Source organism: Garra rufa, chromosome 25 (assembly GCF_049309525.1).
Source record: "Garra rufa chromosome 25, GarRuf1.0, whole genome shotgun sequence".
Taxonomy (NCBI): domain Eukaryota; kingdom Metazoa; phylum Chordata; class Actinopteri; order Cypriniformes; family Cyprinidae; genus Garra; species Garra rufa.
This window is the reverse complement of record NC_133385.1, coordinates 36,555,933-36,578,750: the sequence shown is the minus strand read 5'-3', so window position 1 is coordinate 36,578,750 and position 22,818 is coordinate 36,555,933. Positions and strand designations below refer to the sequence as shown.

Here is a 22,818-nt window from a genome sequence, read left to right as displayed (position 1 = left end):
CATACACAGAATAATGCATTGGTCTATGCTGCAATAGTAGTTGCTTCCTCAAAACCTGCGATAACAGTGCGATGCTTTGATTAAAAAGGGAACAAAGCTCTCTCAGAACTTCACTTTGGGTGAACACTGAAGTTTATGATTCTCAGACAATAGCACATGAAAAATTTCCCTCTGACTTAAGGCCACAACATGGCCTTATTTACTCAACTACTCAGAAACACTAAAAAATTACAGTGTTTTTCTTTTGCTTCGCTCATTCTATTACAAATATGATTGTGTTGTTCAATAGAATCCATGAATAAGATCATGCAACAATCTAAAGTATAATTCTACTTAAGAACAGAAAGTTTTATGTATTTTCATGCGAGTAGACACGCAATCTATTAAACATTATTTCTGGAATTGATCAAATGCATCACCTTTCAACTTAACTAATTAATAATTAAAACACATAATCATAGGAGATGGTGGAGATCCACCTAAAGCCAGCCCATCAACCAGATCACGATTGGCCGAAATCCCTTGACAGTGTCCTAAATGAAAAATCACGAGTCATCGCCACTTTTGACCAATCAGAGGCCAGACCCTTCAGTGAAGTTAGCTTAATCACTTATGGGCAATACAGGAAATTTGGTCTTTCTCACACCAGGACAGTCAAGCTGAAGGCAGAAGTGTTTTAAAACAAGATCTGACGCATTTGCCCATTTGAAAAGCGACACACCACAGCACTGCGCTCTTGTGAAGTAATTTCCACGTTATGCAATATTCTGTAAACAGGTGGGAAACTGTGAGATAGACGCCACAGGAGAAGATATATGAGTGAAGGGCTTCATGTTGCATTACAGAATGGATGGCAGCTGTGTTATTTCACCTGTAAGTATATGAGAGATGCATTTGGTTTCAAACATTGTAAACTTTTCCAGGTGAAAATGAAAAAAAAGTATTTTTTATTTGCCTTTTTTGTAATTTAAGAATTTTATTAGTATTATTATTTTTGTTTTCTTTCAGCTGTCAGAAGAATTAATTCCCTATGATCCAGAAACTCGGCCGATATATGACCCGTTCTACCCGTATCTCAGTACTGATCCTCAGACTCATCCTGGTAAGTGTGTCATTTGTATAATATATATAATCACATTTATAGAAAATTGATTCTTGTTGGTAATGCATTATGTGATGGTTCTAAATCTCCTGAACTGGTTTGTTGGATACCGATTCTGTAATGAATTCATTTATTTACTTAAAAAAAATGATAAATAAATACATTTAACAGCATAAAAAGAATCAAAAGAGACAGACTGAACATCTTTTACCCAACAACCAGTTTTTAATTTAACTTTCAAACTTACAAATGTATTCTCCCTTGCTGTTCGTCATGCAAGAAAGTGGCTGGGAGTACGCAGGCGTTCATGGCCATCACAGTGAATTTGAGCCGCCTCAAGGAAACCATTTCACCGAGCTTCATCCCAGCACATACCGCTATGGAGACGTGGAGTCCTTCCATCCATCTGTAGATTCAGGGATTGGGACACTTTTACCTGTAGTTCCTCCACAGGTTAGTCTGCAAACGCTATAATAAAATCGATCTTTCTATCTACGTCTATGAACTGATTAGTCGTTGCCTTTCAATAGAAGTACACAATTCTGCAATATGTTCTATTCAGTAAAATAAGAAATATATTAAAGGTGTGCTCATTTTACATCAGTTTTAGTTGATATTCATTTAGTGACTAATAGTGTACTGTAATCAGTGAAAAGGTCTGAAAGAAAGAAGTGATGAAGAAAAAGAAAGAGAGATGGGCAGGATGTGAGTGAAGGAGAGACAGACTGATTGCTCAACACTGTCTTTTCCTGACTGAAGGCTGTTGCTGCTGTTGCCCACATTTACACAAGACATGTGAGCCAAGGACGATCACAGCCTCTGAAATTGATGCAAACTAGCAGTTTTGAATTTGCTACTGTTTTAGTATAAAATATTTGAACATATGGTTTCAGACATAAAGCAGCTCTTCAGCACATACGCTGCCAGGAATAAGTCTGTTCTGCTCAACAAGGCTGCATTTATTTGATTAAAAATCAAAAAAAAAAAAAAAAATTTATTTGATTTTTTTTTTTTTTTTTTTTAACTGTAATTAAGTTGGATTGAGAAAGCCAATTTACTGAAATGCTATTTAAACTTACAGTTATTGTTATTCTTCTGAGTCTAAATTGATCAACTCCTAGAGCTTTAACTCTACAAACTCAGCCCAGATCTTCAGACTGTCTGAAGTTATTTGCTTTATCGTTTCTAACTGATCGGACTCACGGTTTTCCTAAAAACGATGATTAAAACTGGGGGAAATCCCATAGACTTACATTGACGGAATGTTCAAATGAGCCAACACTATTCAAACTCCAACTGTCAAAACTCCCAGAATCCTTTGAGACTCTGAGCTAGAAACATGCTAGCAACATGGTAGAAACTTGATAATCATGCTAGAAACATGCTAATCATGCTAGCAACTTGCTAATCATGCTAGAAACACGCTAGTAACTTGATAATCATGCTAGAAACACGCTAGTAACTTGATAATCATGCAACAAACATGTAAGTAACTTGTTAATCAAGCTAGCAATGTGCTAGTAACTTGATAATCATGCTAGAAACATGCTAGTAACTTGGTAATCATGCTAGCAACATGCTAGTAACTTGATAATCATGCTAGAAACATGCTAACTTGGTAATCATGCTAGCAACATGCTAATCATGCTAGCAACTTGCTAATCATTCTAGAAACATGCTAGCAACTTGCTAATCATTAAAAACATGCTAGCAACATGATAATCATGCTAGAAACATGCTAATCGTGCTAGAAACAAGCTAGCAACATGTTTGTAAGATGTTATTCATGCTAGAAACATGCTAGCAAATTGCTAATCATGCTAGAAACATGCGAGCAACTTGGTAATCATGCTAACAACATGCTAGAAACATGCTAATAACTTGTTAATCATGCTAAAATGCTGACATCATGATAATCATGCTAGAAACATACTTGCAACTTGCTAATCATTGTAGAAATCTGCTAGCATCATGTTAATCATGCTAGAAACATGTTAGAAACAAGTCAATCATGCTAGAAACAAGCTAGCAACATGCTTGTAATATGCTATTAATGCTAGAAACATTAAAAACGTGCTAATCATGCTAAAAACATGCAAACAACTTGCTAATCATGCTAGAAACAAGCTAGCAACATGCTTGTAAGATGCTATTCATGCTAGAAACATGCTAGCAACTTCCTAATCATGCTAGAAACATGCGAGCAACTTGCTAAGCATGTTAAAAACATGCTAGCAACATGTTAATCATGCTATAACATGCTAGCAACTTGGTAATCATGTTAACAACATGCTAGAAACATGCTAGCAGATTGTCAATCATGCTAGAAACATGCTGACATCATGATAATCATGCTAGAAACATGCTAGCAACTTGCTAATCATGTTAGAAACATACTTGCAACTTGCTAATCATTGTAGAAACCTGCTAGCATCATGTTAATCATGCTAGAAACATGCTAGAAACAAGTCAATCATGCTAGAAACAAGCTAGCAACATGCTTGTAATATGTTATTAATGCTAGAAACATGTTAGAAACTTGCTAATCATGCTAGAAACATATTAGCAACTTGCTAATCATGTTAGAAACAAGCTAGCAACATGTTTGTAAGATGCTATTCATGCTAGAAACATGCTAGCAGCTTGCTAATCATGCTAGAAACATGCGAGCAACTTGGTAATCATGCTAACAACATGCTAGAAACATGCTAGCAGATTGTTAATCATGCTAGAAACATGCTAATAACTTGTTAATCATGCTAGAAACATGCTGACATCATGATAATCATGTTTTAAAAATAATAATAATGAAATTGCATGTTTCTTAAGCAGCGAATCAGCATATTAGAATGACTTCTGAAGGATCATGTGAGACTGAAGACTGGAGTAGCGAAGCCGAAATTTCAGCTTTGATCACAGGAATAAATTGCATGTTAACACACACACACAAAATAAACACATCATAAAACTAGGCTTAGCCATTCAGTTCAGCTTCCGTTTTTCTAAACCACTTAAGCACAAACCCTGCCCACATACATTTCTAAAGATTTGATTGGTCATGTAAATGCTAACCTACTGTGTCTACACCAGGTGTGATCATTGTTGCATTGTTTCGCTCATACTCACACTGATAAAAATGATTTTGTGGTGAAGTAAATAATGCAGAAAAACAAATGTAATTTCTACATTAAATAAATAAGTTCAGGCAAGAATAAAAAAAGAGAGTAAATTCAATATTAGTACTCCGTTTATGCTTGTAGAATATATAGAGTATATTTTACTTGGAATAGTTTGTTATTTTTACAAAGATTGTTTAAGTAAATGTCAGGATCCCTTTGTTCCCATCATGCACTTTGGGCATGAATAATTAATAAGGTAACATTTTTTGCTGTTTTCGAAATGTATTTATGGTTGCTTCTGTTGTTAGGTTAAGTAACTTGCTGTTTTGTAACACCTAGAGTTCATTTTCTACTCAAAATGACCCATTCATACTAAAAACTATTCACTGATTGTTACCGTCATTGTGAATCAGGCGCCAAGTATTGAGGTCTCTGTGTTCATTTGGTCCACATATAATCTTAAAAATAATAAGGAATCATTTATTTGCTTATATGCATGTTTTAAAGTGACCCACATGCTTTGATGTTTAAGTAATGTTTACACGTGGGTGAGTGAACTTAAAATAATTAAGTAGAAACAACTCTAACCACATGTTAAGTTTACTTATTTCATTATTTTCTGTTAATTTTACCTAACTTAGTCAAGTAGATTTTACTTAAAAAATGTTGGAAGAACTTGCCAAATAAAAATCAGGTAAATTTACTTATTGTTTTTTTATCAGTGCATGCAGCATTGACACCATGCGGAAGTAATAATTCAATTAGCATTTTTGTCACTTAGTTCCAGAAGTATTTATTTTGAACCACATTATAAACATACAGCATAGCACTTGGTTTTACGTGCATTTATCTCTTTAAATGTGTTTAAATGAACTATAACTTTCATTTTAGATACACCCCTACAAATATAATTAAATACAGGCCATGTACAGTACCTTGCAAAAGTATTCATACCCCTTCATTTTTTTTCCACATCAATCTACTTCTCATACACCATAATGACAAAGCACAAAACAGGTTTGTAACAACTTTGCAAATTTATTAGAAATAAAAAACTGAAAAGATCCCGTTGCATAAGTATTCATACCCTTTTCTGGGACACTCGAAATTTAGTTCTACACTTCGAGTTAAACTGTGGCAAATTCATTTGAATGAGTCTGATTTAGAAAGGCAGCTAAAAAGTGCATATCAGAGCAAAAACCAAGTCCTGAGGTCAAGATAACTCAAGATGACAGATTTGCGTTAAGGCAATGATCTAGGGAAGAGTTCAGCTGCATTGAAGGTTCACAGAAGCATTATCCATAATGGAAGACGACTGGAACAACTAGGACTTTAGAAAATGTCTGCCAGCCCCCATCCAAGCTGACAGAGATGGAGAGGTGAAAAGGTGAAAAGGCAAAAACTAATTTAAAGCAGTTTACGTAATGCTGCAACAAAACAAAATGTGAAAAAAATGGCAAGGCACTGTAAAACGTTTACTGATGCGCTAAATGTGTTTGTGTGAATGTGCTGATAGAAATGAAACTTTGTGGTTTTCTGGGATGATTTGGAAGCAAAAACGTGATGCGCACTTGATTTGTAAATCTGGGACCACACCATTGTGTGTCCCTTTCTGTTGACACTGTGCTTTTGTACTTCCTCTTTCAATGTAAAGTAATTCTGTGGTTTCCAAGTATTTTATACTTATACAAGAGCATGCCAAACCAGCATTTTTTTTTTTTTTTTGCTTAAAAAAATAAGTGTGGGGGAATGTCCGATTGATACACTAATTATAAAGTATTGCCATAAAATATTTGATAGATAACTAATGCCCGCTGAGGGGTAGTTTTATTGTTATTTATCTTTTGTCTTGTGGCAAAGTCTCCTGGTTAAATTGTGTCCCGTTTCAGTGTTGGCGTAGTTACTGCACTTTGCCTTTGGAGGACAGTATTGTCAAGTTAGTGGCGAATTTGTATGAATTTGTACAACCACATTCACACGTTTTTGAATGACCTGCTTAGGATGGTTGGGTTTAGAGATGCAGTTGTGCTATTTTTCTTACAAATTATGTATTTTCAACTGTTTTGGAAAATTAGTGGCAGGTTCATGCAAACTTGTATTGGTTCATTGGTTCATTTTTTATGACTTGCTCATCTCTAGCTTCATGCTTTGTGTTTTTTTGTAAAAGAAAAAAAACATTCTCGTATTGGGAAACTTGGATAAATTTACATGAATTTACAAATCTCATTTGTACATTTTCATATGACCTGCTCATGTCCCACTTAAGGTTAGGTTTAGAAGCACTATTTTCACTATTTTAATTACAAGTAATGTATTTATGTATAAATTCCATCTCATTCATTAGTTTTCTGTGATCTGCTTATACCCACAGAGTAGTTTTAGGATGCAGGTTTATGTTTTTTTTTTATTAAAAATGTCACATTTTGACAAACTAGTTGCAAATTCTTATGAACTCGCACAATCTCATTCGTCATTTTCGTATAACCTGCTGCCGTACCAATGAGGGTTAGGTTCAGGGTGCAGGTTCATACTTTTTTACTCAAAATCACGTTCTGGTGGTGAATTTAAATGAATTTGTACAATATAATTTGCATGCATACGTATGACCTGCTCACATCCCACTAATGGTTTTGTTTAGGGTTGGTTTGCAGGTTTACAGTTTTTTTATTAAAAAGTGTACATGTCATATCTATTGGCAAGTTGGTGGCAAATTTGTACAACCTCATTCATATGCTCACATCCCACAAAGGGTTAGGTTTAGGTGTGCAGTTTCACTATTTTTTTTAAAAAACTGTTTAAAAAAATGGTGACAAATTCATATAAATTAGTATAATCTCACTGATACATTGCCTATGAGTTTTCATTCATACTGGCAAGTTGGTGGCAAATTTTGTGTGAATCTGTACTGGTTTGGAAAATTGATGACAAATTCATATAAACATTTATAGTCTCATTTAAACATTTTCTATGACCTGCTCATAGTTTTAGGGTGCAGATTAACGCTTTTTTATTAAAAATGGCACGTTTTGGCAAACTGGTTGTAAATTCTTATAAATTCATACAATGTCATTTTCATATAACCTGTTCAGGTCCCATTGAGGGTTAGGTCTAGGGGTTCAGGTTGTTGCTTTTTTACTAAAAAATCACATGTTCTTGTATGTTTTGAAAAACTGGTGATGAGATTTACAGATCTCATTTGTATGTTTTCATATGACCTGCTCATGCCCACTGAGGGGTAGTTTAAGGTACTTTTTTATTTATTAATATTATTGTATTAACATTATTAATAATGTCATGTTTTAGCTAAATTATTGTGAATTCTTATGCATTCATATAACAATCAAAAAACAATCAAAACCATCACAGAAATTCTAATGGTTTCCACTACAAATACCATTACAAACCATCAACTTTTAACCATTAAAACCATTAAAATGGTTTCCTGTAGTGTGTTTTAGGACATATTCCATTAAGATTTATTGCTTTTATCAAGCTACAGATAGACCAATTACCAGTAGAAACCCACAGGGTACATTACAGTTTTCATTAAAACCAATGCAAGTCTCATTATAACCAATAAAACCATTACAAATTTCGTGATTGGTGTCTATTGATTTCTTCAGCAGGGTTGTGATGAATCTATATGAATTTGTATAATCTCATTTGTACGTTTTAGTATGACCTGCTCATGTCCACTGATGGTTTTTTCTAGGGGTGCAAGTTTACAGTTTTTTAATTAAAGATTGTATGTTTTCATATGTATTTGCAAATCTGTGTGAATTTGTAAGTTTTCATTCATAATTTTTTGGTGACCTGCTCAAGTCCCACTGATGGTTGGGTTTAGGGGTGCAAGTTTCACTATTTTTAATGCAAATTATATATTTTCGACTGTTTTGGAAAATTGGTGACCTAATTAGTGAGGAGTTTTAGGGTGCAAGTTCGCACTTTTATGTCACTGGTACCAACTTCTTATGCAAATTTTTGTATAAATTGCTCACATCCCACTGAGGGTAGGGTTCAGGGATGGCTTAGGTTATGGATGCAGCTCTATTGCCTCACAGCAAGAAGATCCCTGGTTCGAGTCCCAACTGAGCCAGGGTTGCATATTCACTCCCCTTGTCAGGGGGTTTCCTCAAGGGTTCTCTGGTTTCCCCTGTTGTCCAAAAACATGCAGGTTAGGTGAATTAGATACATCCTAATTCTGAGAGTTTGTGCACTTCATAAAAAAAATGGCTGAAAGCACTTATTTCTTTGTTTGTAGCATAAGGAGCCACAGAAGTGTTAAGGCAAGACTGATGATTGTTGGTCTATCTCTACAGTATGCTTACGTCCAACACCCACTGTACCAACGGTCCCCCGTCCCCCACTGCAGTACTGATGAAGAGGACCCCGGGGGACGCAGTCCACCCTTTGAGGTGTCAGAGGGTGAGGAGGACAACGACAGACATCCAGGCATCTCCAGCACTCTATCAGGTGAGCAACAAACACAAGACGCTGTTTTCATGGTCTTAGACTTGTATTGGACTCAAATGAACTGGTCTCAACTAGACAGCTTACGACAGTTGCACTTTTATTAATATTATAGTTTGAATTAATGCAAGCTCATTACTAAAAATTCCCCAAAATACACTCCCGTTAGAGTATTAGTACACTGAAAAAAGTACATTTATTTCATTTGCCAAGTTTTTGCCCGCAACTATGGACTTAAGTCAAATCTACTTAACTAATTTAAGTAAAATTAGCAAAGGAAATAAGTACATTTAACATGTAGTTAGAGTTTGGTGAGTAATTTATACTGAATTATTTTAAGTTTACTCAGCCATGGTTTATAAACATTACTCAAACATTACAGCACTGTAAAAAATGCCATTGCATGTGTGCTTACAAACATGTATGTAAACAAGTAGACGGCTCCTTATTGTTTTTTTAAGGTTATATGTGACCCTGGACCACAAAACCAGTCTTAAGTAGCATGGGTATATTTGTAGCATTGTAAGAGTCAAAATGCTCAATTTTTCTTTTATGCCAAAAATCATTAGAATATTAAGTAAAGATCAAGTTCCATGAAGATATTTAGTACATTTCCAGTTACAAAAATATCAAAACTTAATTTTTGATTGGTACTACTACGAATGGCTAAGAATTTATTTGGACAACTTTAAAGGCAATATTCTCAAATTTAGAATTTTTTGTGTTTTTTGATTTTTTTTTTTTTTTATCTCAGCCAAATATTGTTGTAACAAACCATAAATCAGTGGGAACGTACTAAAAAAAAAAAAAAACCTTATGACTGGTTTTGCAGCTCAGGGTCACAATTGTTGGCTCAGTGTAGATACTAACCAATTGAACACAGAGACCTCAATACTTGGCACATGATTCACAATGACGGTAACAAACAGTGAATAGTTTTGAGTATGAATGAGTCATTTTGAGTACAAAATGAACTCTCGGTGTTGCAAAACAGCAAGTTACTTAACCTAACAACAAAAGCAACCATTAAACAGTGTAAATACACCTCAAAAAACAGCTAAAATGTAAACTTATTACTTATTCATGCCCAAGTGAATGATGGAATGTAAAATTAAGAAAGGATTCCAAGTAACATATACTTATAAATTCAAATTTTAAATTGTACAAGATTAAATTGACTACTAATATTGAATTTACTCTTTTTTTTATTCTTGCCTGAACTCAATTATTTAATGTAGAAATTACATTTGTTTTTTCTGTATTATATACTTCACCACAAATTCATTTTTATCAGCGCAGACTGTTTTAGGTTTAAGTTAGGGTTAGTAGAATAAGTTGACATGTACTCTAAAGTGTTACCCAGATCTTGAATTATGTCACAACATTTCTTTAAAGTTTGTTTGTGAAAAGAATCTTATTTGGTATCAAAAGTGGCAAGCAGATTGGATTGTGCACCATCCAGACTTTAAACTAAACGTCAACTTCTACAGGAAACAAGCGGAAAGTGCGTCTCTATCAGTTCCTCCTGGACCTTCTGCAGGAGGGAGACATGCGGGACTGCATCTGGTGGGTGGACCGAGAGCGAGGCATCTTTCAGTTCTCCTCCAAACACAAGGAGACACTCGCCGGCCGTTGGGGCCAGCAGAAGGGCAACCGCAAGAGAATGACCTACCAGAAGATGGCCAGGGCCCTGCGCAACTACGGCAAGACCGGCGAGGTCAAAAAGGTCAAGAAGAAGCTCACGTACCAGTTCAGCAGCGAGGTGATGAGGAGGATGACTACAGATAGGAGGCAGTATCATCACTGAAACTCTGGACTCAAAACTTTTCCTTTACATCCAGTCTGTCTTACCTAGAATATTCACAGATTCTCTCCTGCCATTGTTCTGCTGCAAAACATTTAATCTCAGGGATATATAATACGTATAGGTAAAAAAACGGATATGTAATATTTTGAGTAGCTCACAAATGGACTACAAAAGACATTTTTTTTAGGTTAAAGTTTACATATTTGTATAAGAGTACAGCACAGGCTTGCATGGGTTTTTCCACTTTTAATAAGCTTTTTTGATCACTATTTCAACTGTCCAGTGGTGTGACCAATGCATTTTAAAAAGTACACGTGTCATGTCATGAAAGTGCATGCACAATAACAATAATGCCATTTGAATAATAGCCCAATTTTTTTAAAAATGCTTTATTAAATGGAATTAACATGTTACACTTCAGGACGTCAATTTATTCAGCTTTTCTGACACATTTTGTCTTCCATATGCTTCATCCACTCAAATAAGTAAAGCTTTAACTTATTTACGCATATTAATGCTAAGTATTCTGTCTTTATATTATACAAAATTGTCCCACCGCTGAATAAATGAAACTAGAAGTCCTCTTTGCAAATAGCTTGTTTACTTCCTGTTGGGTTCCTAATAAGCAACAAAGATCCTAAAGAGATTCAAAACTGTTCAAATGTATTTTGTGAGTCACAAAAATATATTATTGAGGAGCATTTTTGAAAACATATTTAAAAAGCATTTCTATCTACTCATTTACACAAGTTTCTGGATTTCAGTTTGTGATATAAACAGGCAAAAACTAAAGGATGTCAATTTATTCAGACTTTTTGACACATTTAGACTTCCATATTCTTCATCCACTCAAATAAGTAAAGTATAGCTTATTTACTTCCTGTTGGGTTCCTAATAAGCAACAAAGATCCTAAAGAGATTCAAAACTGTTCAAATGTATTTTGTGAGTCACAAAAATATATTATTGAGGAGCATTTTTGAAAACATATTTAAAAAGCATTTCTATCTACTCATTTACACAAGTTTCTGGATTTCACAGTTTGTGATATAAACAGCCAAAAGCTAAAGAACGTCAATTTATTCAGTCTTTTTGACACATTTAGACTTCCATATTCTTCATCCACTCAAATAAGAAAAGCTTTAACTTATTTTACGCTTATTAATTCTAAGTATTATGTCTTTATATTATACAAAATTGTCCCACCGCTGAATAAATGAAACTAGAAGTCCTCTTTGCAAATAGCTTGTTTACTTCCTGTTGGGTTCCTAATAAGCAACAAAGATCCTAAAGAGATTCAAAACTGTTCAAATGTATTTTGTGAGTCACAAAAATATATTATTGAGGAGCATTTTTGAAAACATATTTAAAAAGCATTTCTATCTACTCATTTACACAAGCTTCTGGATTTCAGTTTGTGATATAAACAGGCAAAAACTAAAGGACGTCAATTTATTCAGCCTTTTTGACACATTTAGACTTCCATATTCTTCATCCACTCAAATAAGTAAAGTATAGCTTATTTACTTCCTGTTGGGTTCCTAATAAACAACAAAGATCCTAAAGAGATTCAAAACTGTTAAAATGGATTCACAAAAATATGAGGAGCATTTTTGAACAAAATATTTAAATAGCATTTCTACTCTGTTAGTTTAAACAAGTTTCTGGATTTCACAGTTTGTGATCCAAAAACATCCAAAAACTAACGGACGTCAATTTATTCAGACTTCCATATGCTTCATCCACTCAAATAAGTTTATTTACTTCCTGTTATATGGATTTTGTGAGTCATAAAAATAAAAACATTTGAGAAGCTTTTTTGAAAACATATTTAAATAGCATTTCTATCTACTCTGTTCGTTTACACAAGTTTCTGGATTTCACAGTTTTTCATATAAACAGCCAAAAGCTAAAGAACGTTTTTGACACATTTAGACTTCCACATTCTTCATCCACTCAAATAAGTAAAACTTTAACTTATTTTGTGCTTATTAATGCTAAGTATTCTGTCTTTATATTATAGAGAGTTGTCCCCCCGCTGAATAAATGAAACTAGAAGTCCTCTTTGCAAATAGCTTGTTTACTTCCTGTTGGGTTCCTAATAAGCAACAAAGATCCTAAAGAGATTCAAAACTGTTCAAATGTATTTTGTGAGTCACAAAAATATATTGTTGAGGAGCATTTTTGACAACATTTAAATAGCATTTCTATCTACTCTGTTCGTTTACACAAGTTTCTGATTTCACAGTTTGTGATATAAACAGGCATTTAAATAGATCCCTCATCAACTTTTTCATTCAGCAACGATGCATGAAATTGGTCAATAGTGACAGTAAAGAAGAGTTACTTTTAGTTGTCAAAATATTTGACATTACTGTCTTACTGTATTTTCGATTAAACACAAGTCGCCTTGGCATTAGAGACACAACACAAACAAATACAATTAAATAAAAAAATCTCACTGACTCCAAACGCTTGAGCGGTAGTCTAATAACAGCCAAAGTTATATACGAGTAGAAATTATTATTACTATTCTATATTTTTTTCAGGTGCCTACAACAATTCTGGTAGCATTATTTGTCTATTTCATTATAATTACATACTTAAAATGATTAATTAGACAAGTACAGCATGGGACAAGAATGCAAACTGGTTAATAACTACTAAAAATACAGGTGCAGTTTTACTGCAACTCTGGTAAATCACATTTCTGTTTTCGTTTATGCAAGTGCAACTTGTTAGTTTTCCTATTCAGCCTGTGCCATGGCAATATGGCATTTTGTTAGGTCTATAAAGTTAATGATGATACTAATACATTTTCCACTATGAATTATGCATTAAATTGCTTTATAATAGCAGACCATGATATGAATTGACAACCAAAAAGTTAAATTTTTTCTAGTAATTACGAAAGTTAATGTCTGGTATAATGTTGCTCTATGCTGCCACCCAGGGGACCATGAACAACATGCTCCACTTACAAAAACAATGAATGATTCACAGAACTGGATTTCATTGCTCTTTAGGGCTTTTCCAAAAAAATGTTTCAATTTTTATCTCAAAGGATTTGGTTTCTGCCTGTAATGGGGAATTAAATGATGGGCAGAAAAAAAACTAAGAGATCAAAAGAGAAACCAGAGTAAACTATAAATGATAGTGTTGTCTTGATTTGTGTGTAGAGTTAAACAGAAACCGAAATAGGATTTGAGTACACAACATACAAGACAAAGCTAATAAAGCAACAGAAACTAAAGCGTAGAAAATGTGTGCAACTTTTGTCAAATTTATTACTGTCACATTGTTTTTGTTCAGTTCTTAACAGTCTCAAAACAGTAAAACCTTAAAACTAGATATGTAACATATGCTTGTGCTGTAGAATTGAACGTCTTGGTTAAAACAGAGGCATAAGAAAATATCACACGTGTGCAATATCAGTGTCCCGCTGAAACAGGACGTACTGTATGTCATAGGTGTATTATGCACCAGAAATACTAAAATGTAACATTTTGCAATTTCACATCATCCATCTTCCCTTATAAAGCTCACACACCGACAACAAATCACCCTCTAACATCTTTATGAGTACAGAACAATTATCTTTAGACGGATAGAAACATTATCAATCACCAGAAAATAAGACAGACCTCCACTATGTTAGTGTATATGTTTTTTAAATAACATGTTTCATAGCTCTGCTTTAGGTTATTAACTGCACCATATTTAATGTAATACATATTGCGACTGTTGTTCATTGTGCTGTCATTTAAAAATCTACAAACACTGCTTTCTGTTCAGGTCCGGCTGGAAGGACTCCACCACAGTGATATTTAAAGGATTGGTTCACTTCCAGAAAACAAAAATGTACAGATAATTTACTCACCACTTTGCCATCCAAGATGTTCATGTCTTTTTTTCTTCAGTTGTAAAGACATTATGTTTCTTGAGGAAAACATTTCAGAAATTACCTCCATATAATGGACTTCTATGGTGCCCCCGAGTTTGAACTTCCAAAATGCAGTTTAAACGCAGCTTTAAAGGGCTCTAAACGATCCCAGCCAAGGAAGAAGGGTCTTATCTAATAAAACGATCTTTTTCTAAACAAATTGATCATTTATATACTTTTCAACCTCAAATGCTCATCGTCTTGCTCTGCGATGCGCATGCGTACTCTATGTGATCCCATCTCCCATCTTGTTTTCTGCTTTAACCTCAAGATTGTCCTTCATCACTGTTTTACCTTTCTTTTTTGGAGGACGTTTGATCTTCTCTGCATGTTCACTTTGTAAACACTGGGTCGGTACTTCTGCAGCGATGTGGGGCGATTTTGAAGTTGGGGAAGAAAACAAGATGGGAGTTTTTCGACATACTCTAACTGTCTTGACCCAAAAAAAGAGTTCACATAGACATAGACCAGATAAGCATTTGGGGTTAGAAAGTACATAAACAGTGAGTTTATTTCAAATAACCAATTGTTTTGCTAGATAAGACCCTTCTTCCTCGGCTGGGATCATTTAGAGCCCTTTAAAGCTGCATTTAAACTGCGTTTTGGAAGTTCAAACACGGGGCACCACTGAAGTACATTATATGGAGAGAAATCCTGAAATGTTTTCCTCAACAAACAATTTCTTATCAACTGAAGAAAGAAAGACATGAACATCTTGGATGACAAGGGGGTGAGTAAATTATCTGTAAATGTTTGTTCTGAAAGTGAACTACTCCTTTAAGCAATAACGACGTGGTGTGCACGCGACAGCTTCACGTTCAGTTGTTGGCGGCGTCAGCGTGTCTGGGCCAGTTGTCTTCCTCAGCGGCAGAGTCAAACTCTTCCTCTGTTTCTTTGGGAGGAGCTCTGGATCACAAACACACACAAATCAAAGTTTATTTTGCATATTCTTAGTTGGGGCTCCAGACTCAAAATCTGACTAAGAAGCCACCGACTCACTAAAATAAAACAAAAAGTTAAATTACTTTTTGGGTTGCCATATCACAAAAAATCGCTTATTACAGGTTGAGATGGATCTACTCATTACAGGTGGATCAACTGAAGTTAAAAAAGATCTGAAGGTCTGAAAGGATTGGACTGATTCAGGACCAAAAGAAAACAAATAAATTAGCTCAAAGCCTTAAAGGGTTAGTTCACTTCCTGAACAAAGATTTGCAGATAATGTACTTACCCCCTTGTCATCCAAGATGTTCATGTCTTTCTTTCTGCAGTCGTAAAGAAATTATGTGTTTTGAGTAAAACATTTCAGGATTTCTCTCCATATAGTGGACTTCTATGGTGCCCCCAAGTTTGAACTTCCAAAATGCAGTTTAAATGCAGCTTCAAAGGGCTCTAAACGATCACAGCCGAGGAGGAAGGGTCTTATCTAGTGAAACGATCGCTTATTTATATACTTTTTAACCTTAAACCAGTTAGGGTATGTCAAAAAACTCCCATGTCGTTTTCGTCTTCAACTTCAAAATAGTCGTACATCGCTGTTTGACCTTTTTTTGTAAAGGGCGTTTGATTATCTTTGTATGTTCACTTTGTAAACACTAGGTAGGTGCTTCTGTAGCGATGTAGGACGATTCTGAAGTTGGGGAAGAAAAAGGGGTTGGGAGTTTTTCAACATACCCTAACTGTATTGACCCGGATCTCACAGACTACGCATGCGCATTACAGATACAAGATAAGACGAGCATTTGAAGTTAAAAAGTATATAAATAGTCAATTTGTTTTGAAAATATCATTTTACTACATAAGACTCTTCTTCCTCAACTGGGATCGTTTAGAGCCGTTTGAAGCTGCATTTAAACTGCATTTTGGAAGTTCAAACTCTTGGGCACCATAGAAGTCCACTCTATGGAGAGAAATCCTAAAATGTTTCTCAAAAAACATTATTTCCTTATGACTGAAGAAAGAAAGACATGAACATCTTGGATGACAAGGGGGTGAATACATTATCTGTACATTTTTGTTCTGAAAGTGAACCAATCCTTTAAAGGGTTACTCCACCCCAAAATGAAAATTTTGTCATTGATCGCTTATCCCCATGTCGTTCCAAACCCGTAAAAGCTTTGTTCGTCTTCAAAACACAATTTAAAATATTTTGGATTAAAACAGGGAGGTTTGTGGCCGTCCCATTGACTGCCAAGTAAATAACACTGTCAAAGCCCAGAAAAGTATGAAAGACGTCCTCAAAATAATCCATTTGCCATCAGTGGTTCAACCATAATTTTACGAAGCTACGATAATACTTTTTGTACACAAAGAAAACAAAAATAATGACTTTATTGGATTTGGAAAGTATCCACTGGATGCAAACAGCGAACGCTGCATCACATGGATACATTTTCTACATTTATTTACGCTTTGATTTAAACAAAAACAGTGTATCCGCATGATGCAGCTGACAGAGAACAGTGTACACTGTTTGCGTCCAGGGGATACTCTCCAAAATGGCGCTACGATGGTGTGGAGGAGACGAATTGTTGTGATAAAACTGACAGAATAACAGTGATAATACAGCGATCTGACCAGCCACATTAAAGAGCGTGAAAAACCCATTGTTGCAAGACATTTTTTGTATTTCGCTATAAAACTGACAGATTTTGAAAGCTGAGACTTTGTTTTAATCTTAAAAGTACCAAAAGCACAAAGCTAATTGCTATTATTGGGTGGCTGGCGCACTACAAATAGGCCTATCAATCAAAATAAATGCAATCAAAGACGTGAAATATTATTTCCAAGCAGTTCCCTGCGAGTATAACACATGGTATGATTTCTGCTAGTAATCCCACATATATTCAAATCAATCCAGTGGCCTGGCAACTTCTCCCGGTGGTCCCAATCTGGGTCATTTGTATGAGCAGGCTATACTCTCAAAATATTATAATTTTACTTGCTATGATTTAATTCTCGAAACAATTCGACGTTATCCTCGAAAGCGTTTCGAGGTTCGACTTTATCCTCATAATTTACTTTTTTTTTATGTGGCATTAAAGGTGCAATGTGTAATATTTAAGAGGATCTCTAGACAGAAATGCAATATAGTATACATAACTACGTTTTTATGGGTGTATAAATACCTTACTTAATGAACCATTATGTTTTTATTACCTTAGAATTATCAGTTTATATCTACATAGACCGTGGGTCCCCTCACATGGAAGTCGCCGTATTGTTTCTACAGTAGCCCTAAACGGACAAACTGCTCTACAGATCGCGTTTCATCACTGTTGTTCTAGCGGAAAAACACTGACACAATGATGAACAAGTAACTGTAATATTCACAATAACATCGTTTTATTTAATTATTAAGTAAATATAATTCCTTAATTTACGTTTTAAAAGAAACCTCATTACTCTTTGCTGTCTAAAACGACGACATCTTAATCCCATGTGGGCCACCGTAGCTTCTGTGAAGGGAGGGGTGAGCGGTGGACGGGAGCCGTTGGTTGCAATTCACAATCTCACCGCTAGATGCCGCAAAAATCTACACACTGCACCTTTAAAACGCGGTCGTACCCGCCAAACAGGAAACTCTTGGAAAAGAATTGCTGAAAGTTGTTATTTTTGTTTTCTTTGTGTATAAAAAGTATTCTCGTAGCTTAGTAAAATTATGGCTGGACCACTGATGGACTACTTTGACGACGTCTTTCATACTTTTCTGGGCCTAGACAGTGGTATTTACTTGGCAGCCAATGGGACAGCCACAAAGCTTGTTGTTTCTTGTTTTCCTTTGTCTTTGGAGTGTTACAAGTTGTGTGTGCATAGATAAGATCTGTAAAGTTGCAAAGCTGAAAGTCTCAAACCTAAAGAGATATTTATTATAAAAGTTAAGACTCAGCCACGCCTCCCTGTAACAGCTCGTTCAAACACGTCCTCACTTGTCCACGTCACAGCGTGGGTAGATTGGCATAACACCACCCGTATGTATATGGAAAGAAAGAAGGCGTAACTTTTACCAGCTGTAGTAGTGTTGCAGCCGCCATGTTGTGGAGATGCAGTGGGTTTCATTGCGAAAGCGAAAGTACTTTGTTTGGCCTTCCAAATGAAGACACAACTAGAACTATCAGTGGTGAAGTTATATTTACAACACTGTTCTGGAACAGTACAATGCAAATATTCGAGTGGGTCATGAGCATTTCACGGAGGACTGTTTCCTGAACCTGGAGAGCAGCTTACAATGCCAGCTGTACACAAAGGGTTAAGGCTATAAAGTGGGGCAATTCCAATGTTGCAAGGAAACTCTGCGCTTCTGACTCACAGCCTGTAAGTACGTTTTCATTTTTAAAGAATTTGCTACTGACTATATAAACGTGAGTTTTGAGCAGTGTAGAGTAGTGCTTGTTGTTTCTCATTCTACATTTGAAAATGCAGACATGGTGTTATGTTTATGCGACGCAACGCAATCGCGTAAAAAGACAGTATGAGTCTTTATAAACAGAAGTTATGTCCCCACTGGATGCAACAAATGCCTCGTTTATAATGGGTTTTATTGTTTCTGTCTTGTCGCGCTGAGAAACGGCATCACAACATGGTTAGGGGCGTAACATTTCCTACACACGCTTGAGGTATTCGGCCAATCACAGCGCACCGGATAGCTGGCCAATCAGAGAACACCTCGATTTTCATCAACGATGAGTTTTGTAAAAATCGAAGTTTTTTTAGAAAGGCAGGGCAGAGAGAAGCAACAATAATGTACAGTACGTGGAAAATAATATGTTTTTTGAATCTCAAACCACAAACATATTGCATTACACCAAATACACAAAATAATGCTCTTTACAGCAACATCATATGACCCCTTTAAATTGTGCTCCAAAGACGAACAAAGCTTTGACGGGTTTGGAACGACATGGGGGTAAGTGATTAATGACAAAATGTTCATTTTGGGGTGAAGTAACCCTTTAATTTTGTTGCTTTAAAACGGCAAAAACCTGGTTATACCTAATGTAGCGTGGTCCACACTTGCCCTGGACCACCTCCTTAGACAGTTCCACAGCAATGATGTCAGACTGAGGCACCTCAAACATGGGCTCCAGCAAGAGCTTCTCCTGAAAGACCAGAGATGACACACATCAGAGATGTACTGGACTAGCAGGATTTATAGCAGGGGTGTCTAGTCCTGCTCCTGGAGGAACACTGTCCTCGATTGTTTACTACAACCCCACTTTATCTTCCAGACAGGTGTGTCGGGGTAAGCTGGAGCTAAACTCCATAGGAGGTTTGTCCTCAAGAAGCAGGATAAGACATCCTTGACTTAGGCCGCATTTACTTTACATGGTTCAAGTAACTTAATTTCAATTTTGTCCTCCTATGTGACACAGATCAGATATGACCCACGAACATGTAAGCAGTAAAAAAGGGCATGGATTCTGATATTCTCAGATCAGTTTCAGCCCTCATTCGTAGGTTGAAATAAATCTGATATAAATTTGCATCTGCCATGTAAGTGGACAAACTGGATATTCCCCTGTCAATGAGAGCCGTACATCAGTAAAAAAGCAAAGGTGGTGAATAAAGTCAACTCAGGTGGATGCCTTTTCAGGTCAGTATCAGCAGTGTTGCTAAGTATTCAGCTTTTCTGTGGAATCAGGAATTGTTGCCGTAGGTTGTAGCGATTTTTCCCCCCTCGCTATTTCGATAGAGGGCGATTCCCGTATACGATGACGTTTAAGTGCCATGTAAAAAAAAGATTACGAGCTTAAACTCAAATTTTTCAAGAATAAAGTCAAAATTACAAGAATAAAGTTGAAATTTTACGAGAATAAAGTCGAAATATTTTAAGAATAAAGTTGTAATATTTCGACAATAAAGTCAAAACTATGAGAATAAAGTCAGTGTTTTGAGAATAAAGTCTAAATGTAAGAAGATGAAGTACTCCAAGGCACTTGATGTGTATCCTGAAGAAGGCTGACTGAGCCGAAACACGTAGATCTACTCTTTTAACTTTTTAAAAGATTTAGCCCATTGAATTAAAGGCTTTTTACTTCACGAGTGCCTTGGAGTACTTCATCTTCTTAGTTTGATATGTACCTCTAAATATCCAAAGAGCACCGTTGATTACACCGAGAGGCCAGTGCAGCACATTTGGCCTTTTTGTTTTTTGTCTAGATTTAAAGTCTAAATGTGTTGAGAATAAAGTGTGTGAATAAAGTCAAAATTACGAAAATTAATTCATAGCAATTAAGAAATTAAAGTTTTATTAATATTTTGAGAGTATATTCTAGTCTATTGCGCATGCAAATGGCCCATATTAGGAGCACCGGGAGACTTACAAAGTCTCAGCTTTCAAAATCGGTCAGTTTCACAGTAAAATAAAAACATTATGTCTATTAGAATAATGTGTTTTTCTTTGTCTTTAATGTGGCGTGACAGATTCGCTGACGACTGATTCGCCTCAGTTTAAGCGGCATGTAAACCAGTCATCTTTCCGATTACAGCGAGACATTAGTTTTATTAAATTAGACTAGCCTATATTGTTTTTTTCATTCCTTCTGATGTTCCTTCAGATTTATTTGGTGCTATAAACTTGAAATAAAGAGGAAAAAGACATCTATAATTTGTATTTCATTGAATTTGAATTTGAAAGATGAGCTGTGTTGATTTCTGGGTGGCTGGCGCTCAACAAATAATGAATGAAAGATGTTAAATATTATTTCCAATCATTTACTGTATTGTACTGTGAATAAAACAAATTGTGAATAGTCACTTATATACCTCAGAAAAGACAACAATATAACTTATTTTATCGAGTCCACTTCAACCTTCAGAACGTTATATTGCTGTTTTTAATTAAATACATGTGAAGAATGAAAAATTGGACGCTACAGACGTTTTTGACGAGTAGGTGGTGAAATTTTACAAAGAAAACAGCAAATTTAATGAAACTAATGTCTCATTGTACTTAAAACGAGACTGATTCACATGAATACAGCGATCTGTCCAGCCACATTAAAGAACGTGAAAAACACATTATTGTAAGACACACTGTTTGTAAGTCACTAAAACTGACTTGAAGCTGAGACTTTGTTTTATATTAAAAGTACCAAAAGCACAGAGCTTATTATTTTTGGGTGGCTGGCACACTAGAAATAGGCCTAATGAATGCAATCAAAGACGTCAAATATTATTTTCAAGCATACTGTTCTGGTGACCTGGCAACTCCTGGTGCTCCCAATTTGGGCCATTTGCATGCGCAGGCTATACTCTTTATTCTCAAAACATTTCAACTTTATACTCGTAATTTTAGATTTAAAAGGCGTTGTTTCAATGCAGCTTCAAAAGGTTCTACACAATCCCAGCTGAGGAACAAGGGTCTTCTCTAGTTAAACATTTTCTCGACCTCATGCATTATGTAGTCTAGTTGAAAAGGTCATGCATGACGTAGGAGGAAGTACCAACATGCGTAGTGTTTACAAAGCGTGCAAAGAAAGTCAAACGCCCCCTTTTCAAAAAAAGGTAAAACAACGATGTCGGATAATTTTAAAGTTGCAGGAGAAAATGAGAGTAAGTGTTTCCTACCCTACTTTTTTTTAAAACGGAATCCACAGATGAAGAACTAACCATGCAAGACTTTTCCAACGTGATTACTTTATGTGTGAAGTCAGACGCGATTCTGTTGCTAGATAAGACCCTTATTCCTCAGCTGGGATTTTGTAGAGACCTTTGAAGCTGCAATTTGGACCTCATTGGCCACCATCAAAGTCCACTATATGGAGAAAAATCCTGGAATGTTTTCCTCGAAAACCTTAATTTCTTTCCAACTGAAAAAAGTAAGACATGAACATCTTGGATGACAAGGGGGTGAGTAAATTATCAAGATTTTTTTATATACAGTAGTCAACATTTGAAGTGGATCAAAAAAAACTTCATCAAAGTTGTTCTAAGACAAGAACAGGTATTGTTTTGGTTTTAGGACAGCTTTGATGAAAGATTTTGATCCACTTCAAATGTTGACTACTGTATATTCAACATATCAGAATTGGACATAGAACATAAGACAGGCAGATCTCAAATGTGGTTTTGATTCCTATCATTTACCATGATGGAGCGAAGACCCCTGGCTCCTGTCTTCCGTTCCAGTGCAAAACGGGCGATTGCCCTTAATGCATCTGGGGTTACATTCAGCTCACACTGGAACAAAAATCACAAAACCAAAGGATGAATAACTAGACTTACTACTGATTAAGGAACAAACACTAAAAAGCACAAAATATGGGTGATCACAATGTTGGTTGGTGCATGGGGGGTTCGATCCTGCACCTGGAGGGCTACTGTCTCGCAACCCTAATTAAACCAATCCGAACTAAAAAAAAGGTCTTGAGACTAACT

General features: G+C 35.7%; 2 protein-coding genes across 2 annotated transcripts in view; one reads left to right on the top strand and one right to left on the bottom strand.

Moving 5' to 3' along the window:
• The first annotated feature begins 628 nt into the window (after positions 1-628).
• Positions 629-11,007, top strand: spi1a (Spi-1 proto-oncogene a). The gene is made up of 5 exons (XM_073832065.1): positions 629-873; positions 1,009-1,102; positions 1,383-1,555; positions 8,541-8,694; positions 10,182-11,007. The coding sequence occupies exons 1-5, from the start codon at positions 832-834 to the stop codon at positions 10,496-10,498; spliced, it is 780 nt and encodes a 259-aa protein (XP_073688166.1). The 5' UTR covers positions 629-831; the 3' UTR covers positions 10,499-11,007.
• Positions 11,008-13,759: 2,752 nt separating this feature from the next.
• clpxb (caseinolytic mitochondrial matrix peptidase chaperone subunit Xb) overlaps positions 13,760-22,818 on the bottom strand; it is a 29,390-nt gene continuing 20,331 nt past the window's right edge. Inside the window, exons 13-15 of the mRNA XM_073831778.1 lie at positions 22,528-22,620; positions 19,432-19,538; positions 13,760-15,345 (exon numbers count right to left, since the gene is read on the bottom strand). Of these exons, the coding sequence (XP_073687879.1) occupies positions 15,258-15,345; positions 19,432-19,538; positions 22,528-22,620 (288 nt within the window). The 3' untranslated portion in view covers positions 13,760-15,257. The remainder of the gene's footprint in view (positions 15,346-19,431; positions 19,539-22,527; positions 22,621-22,818) is intronic.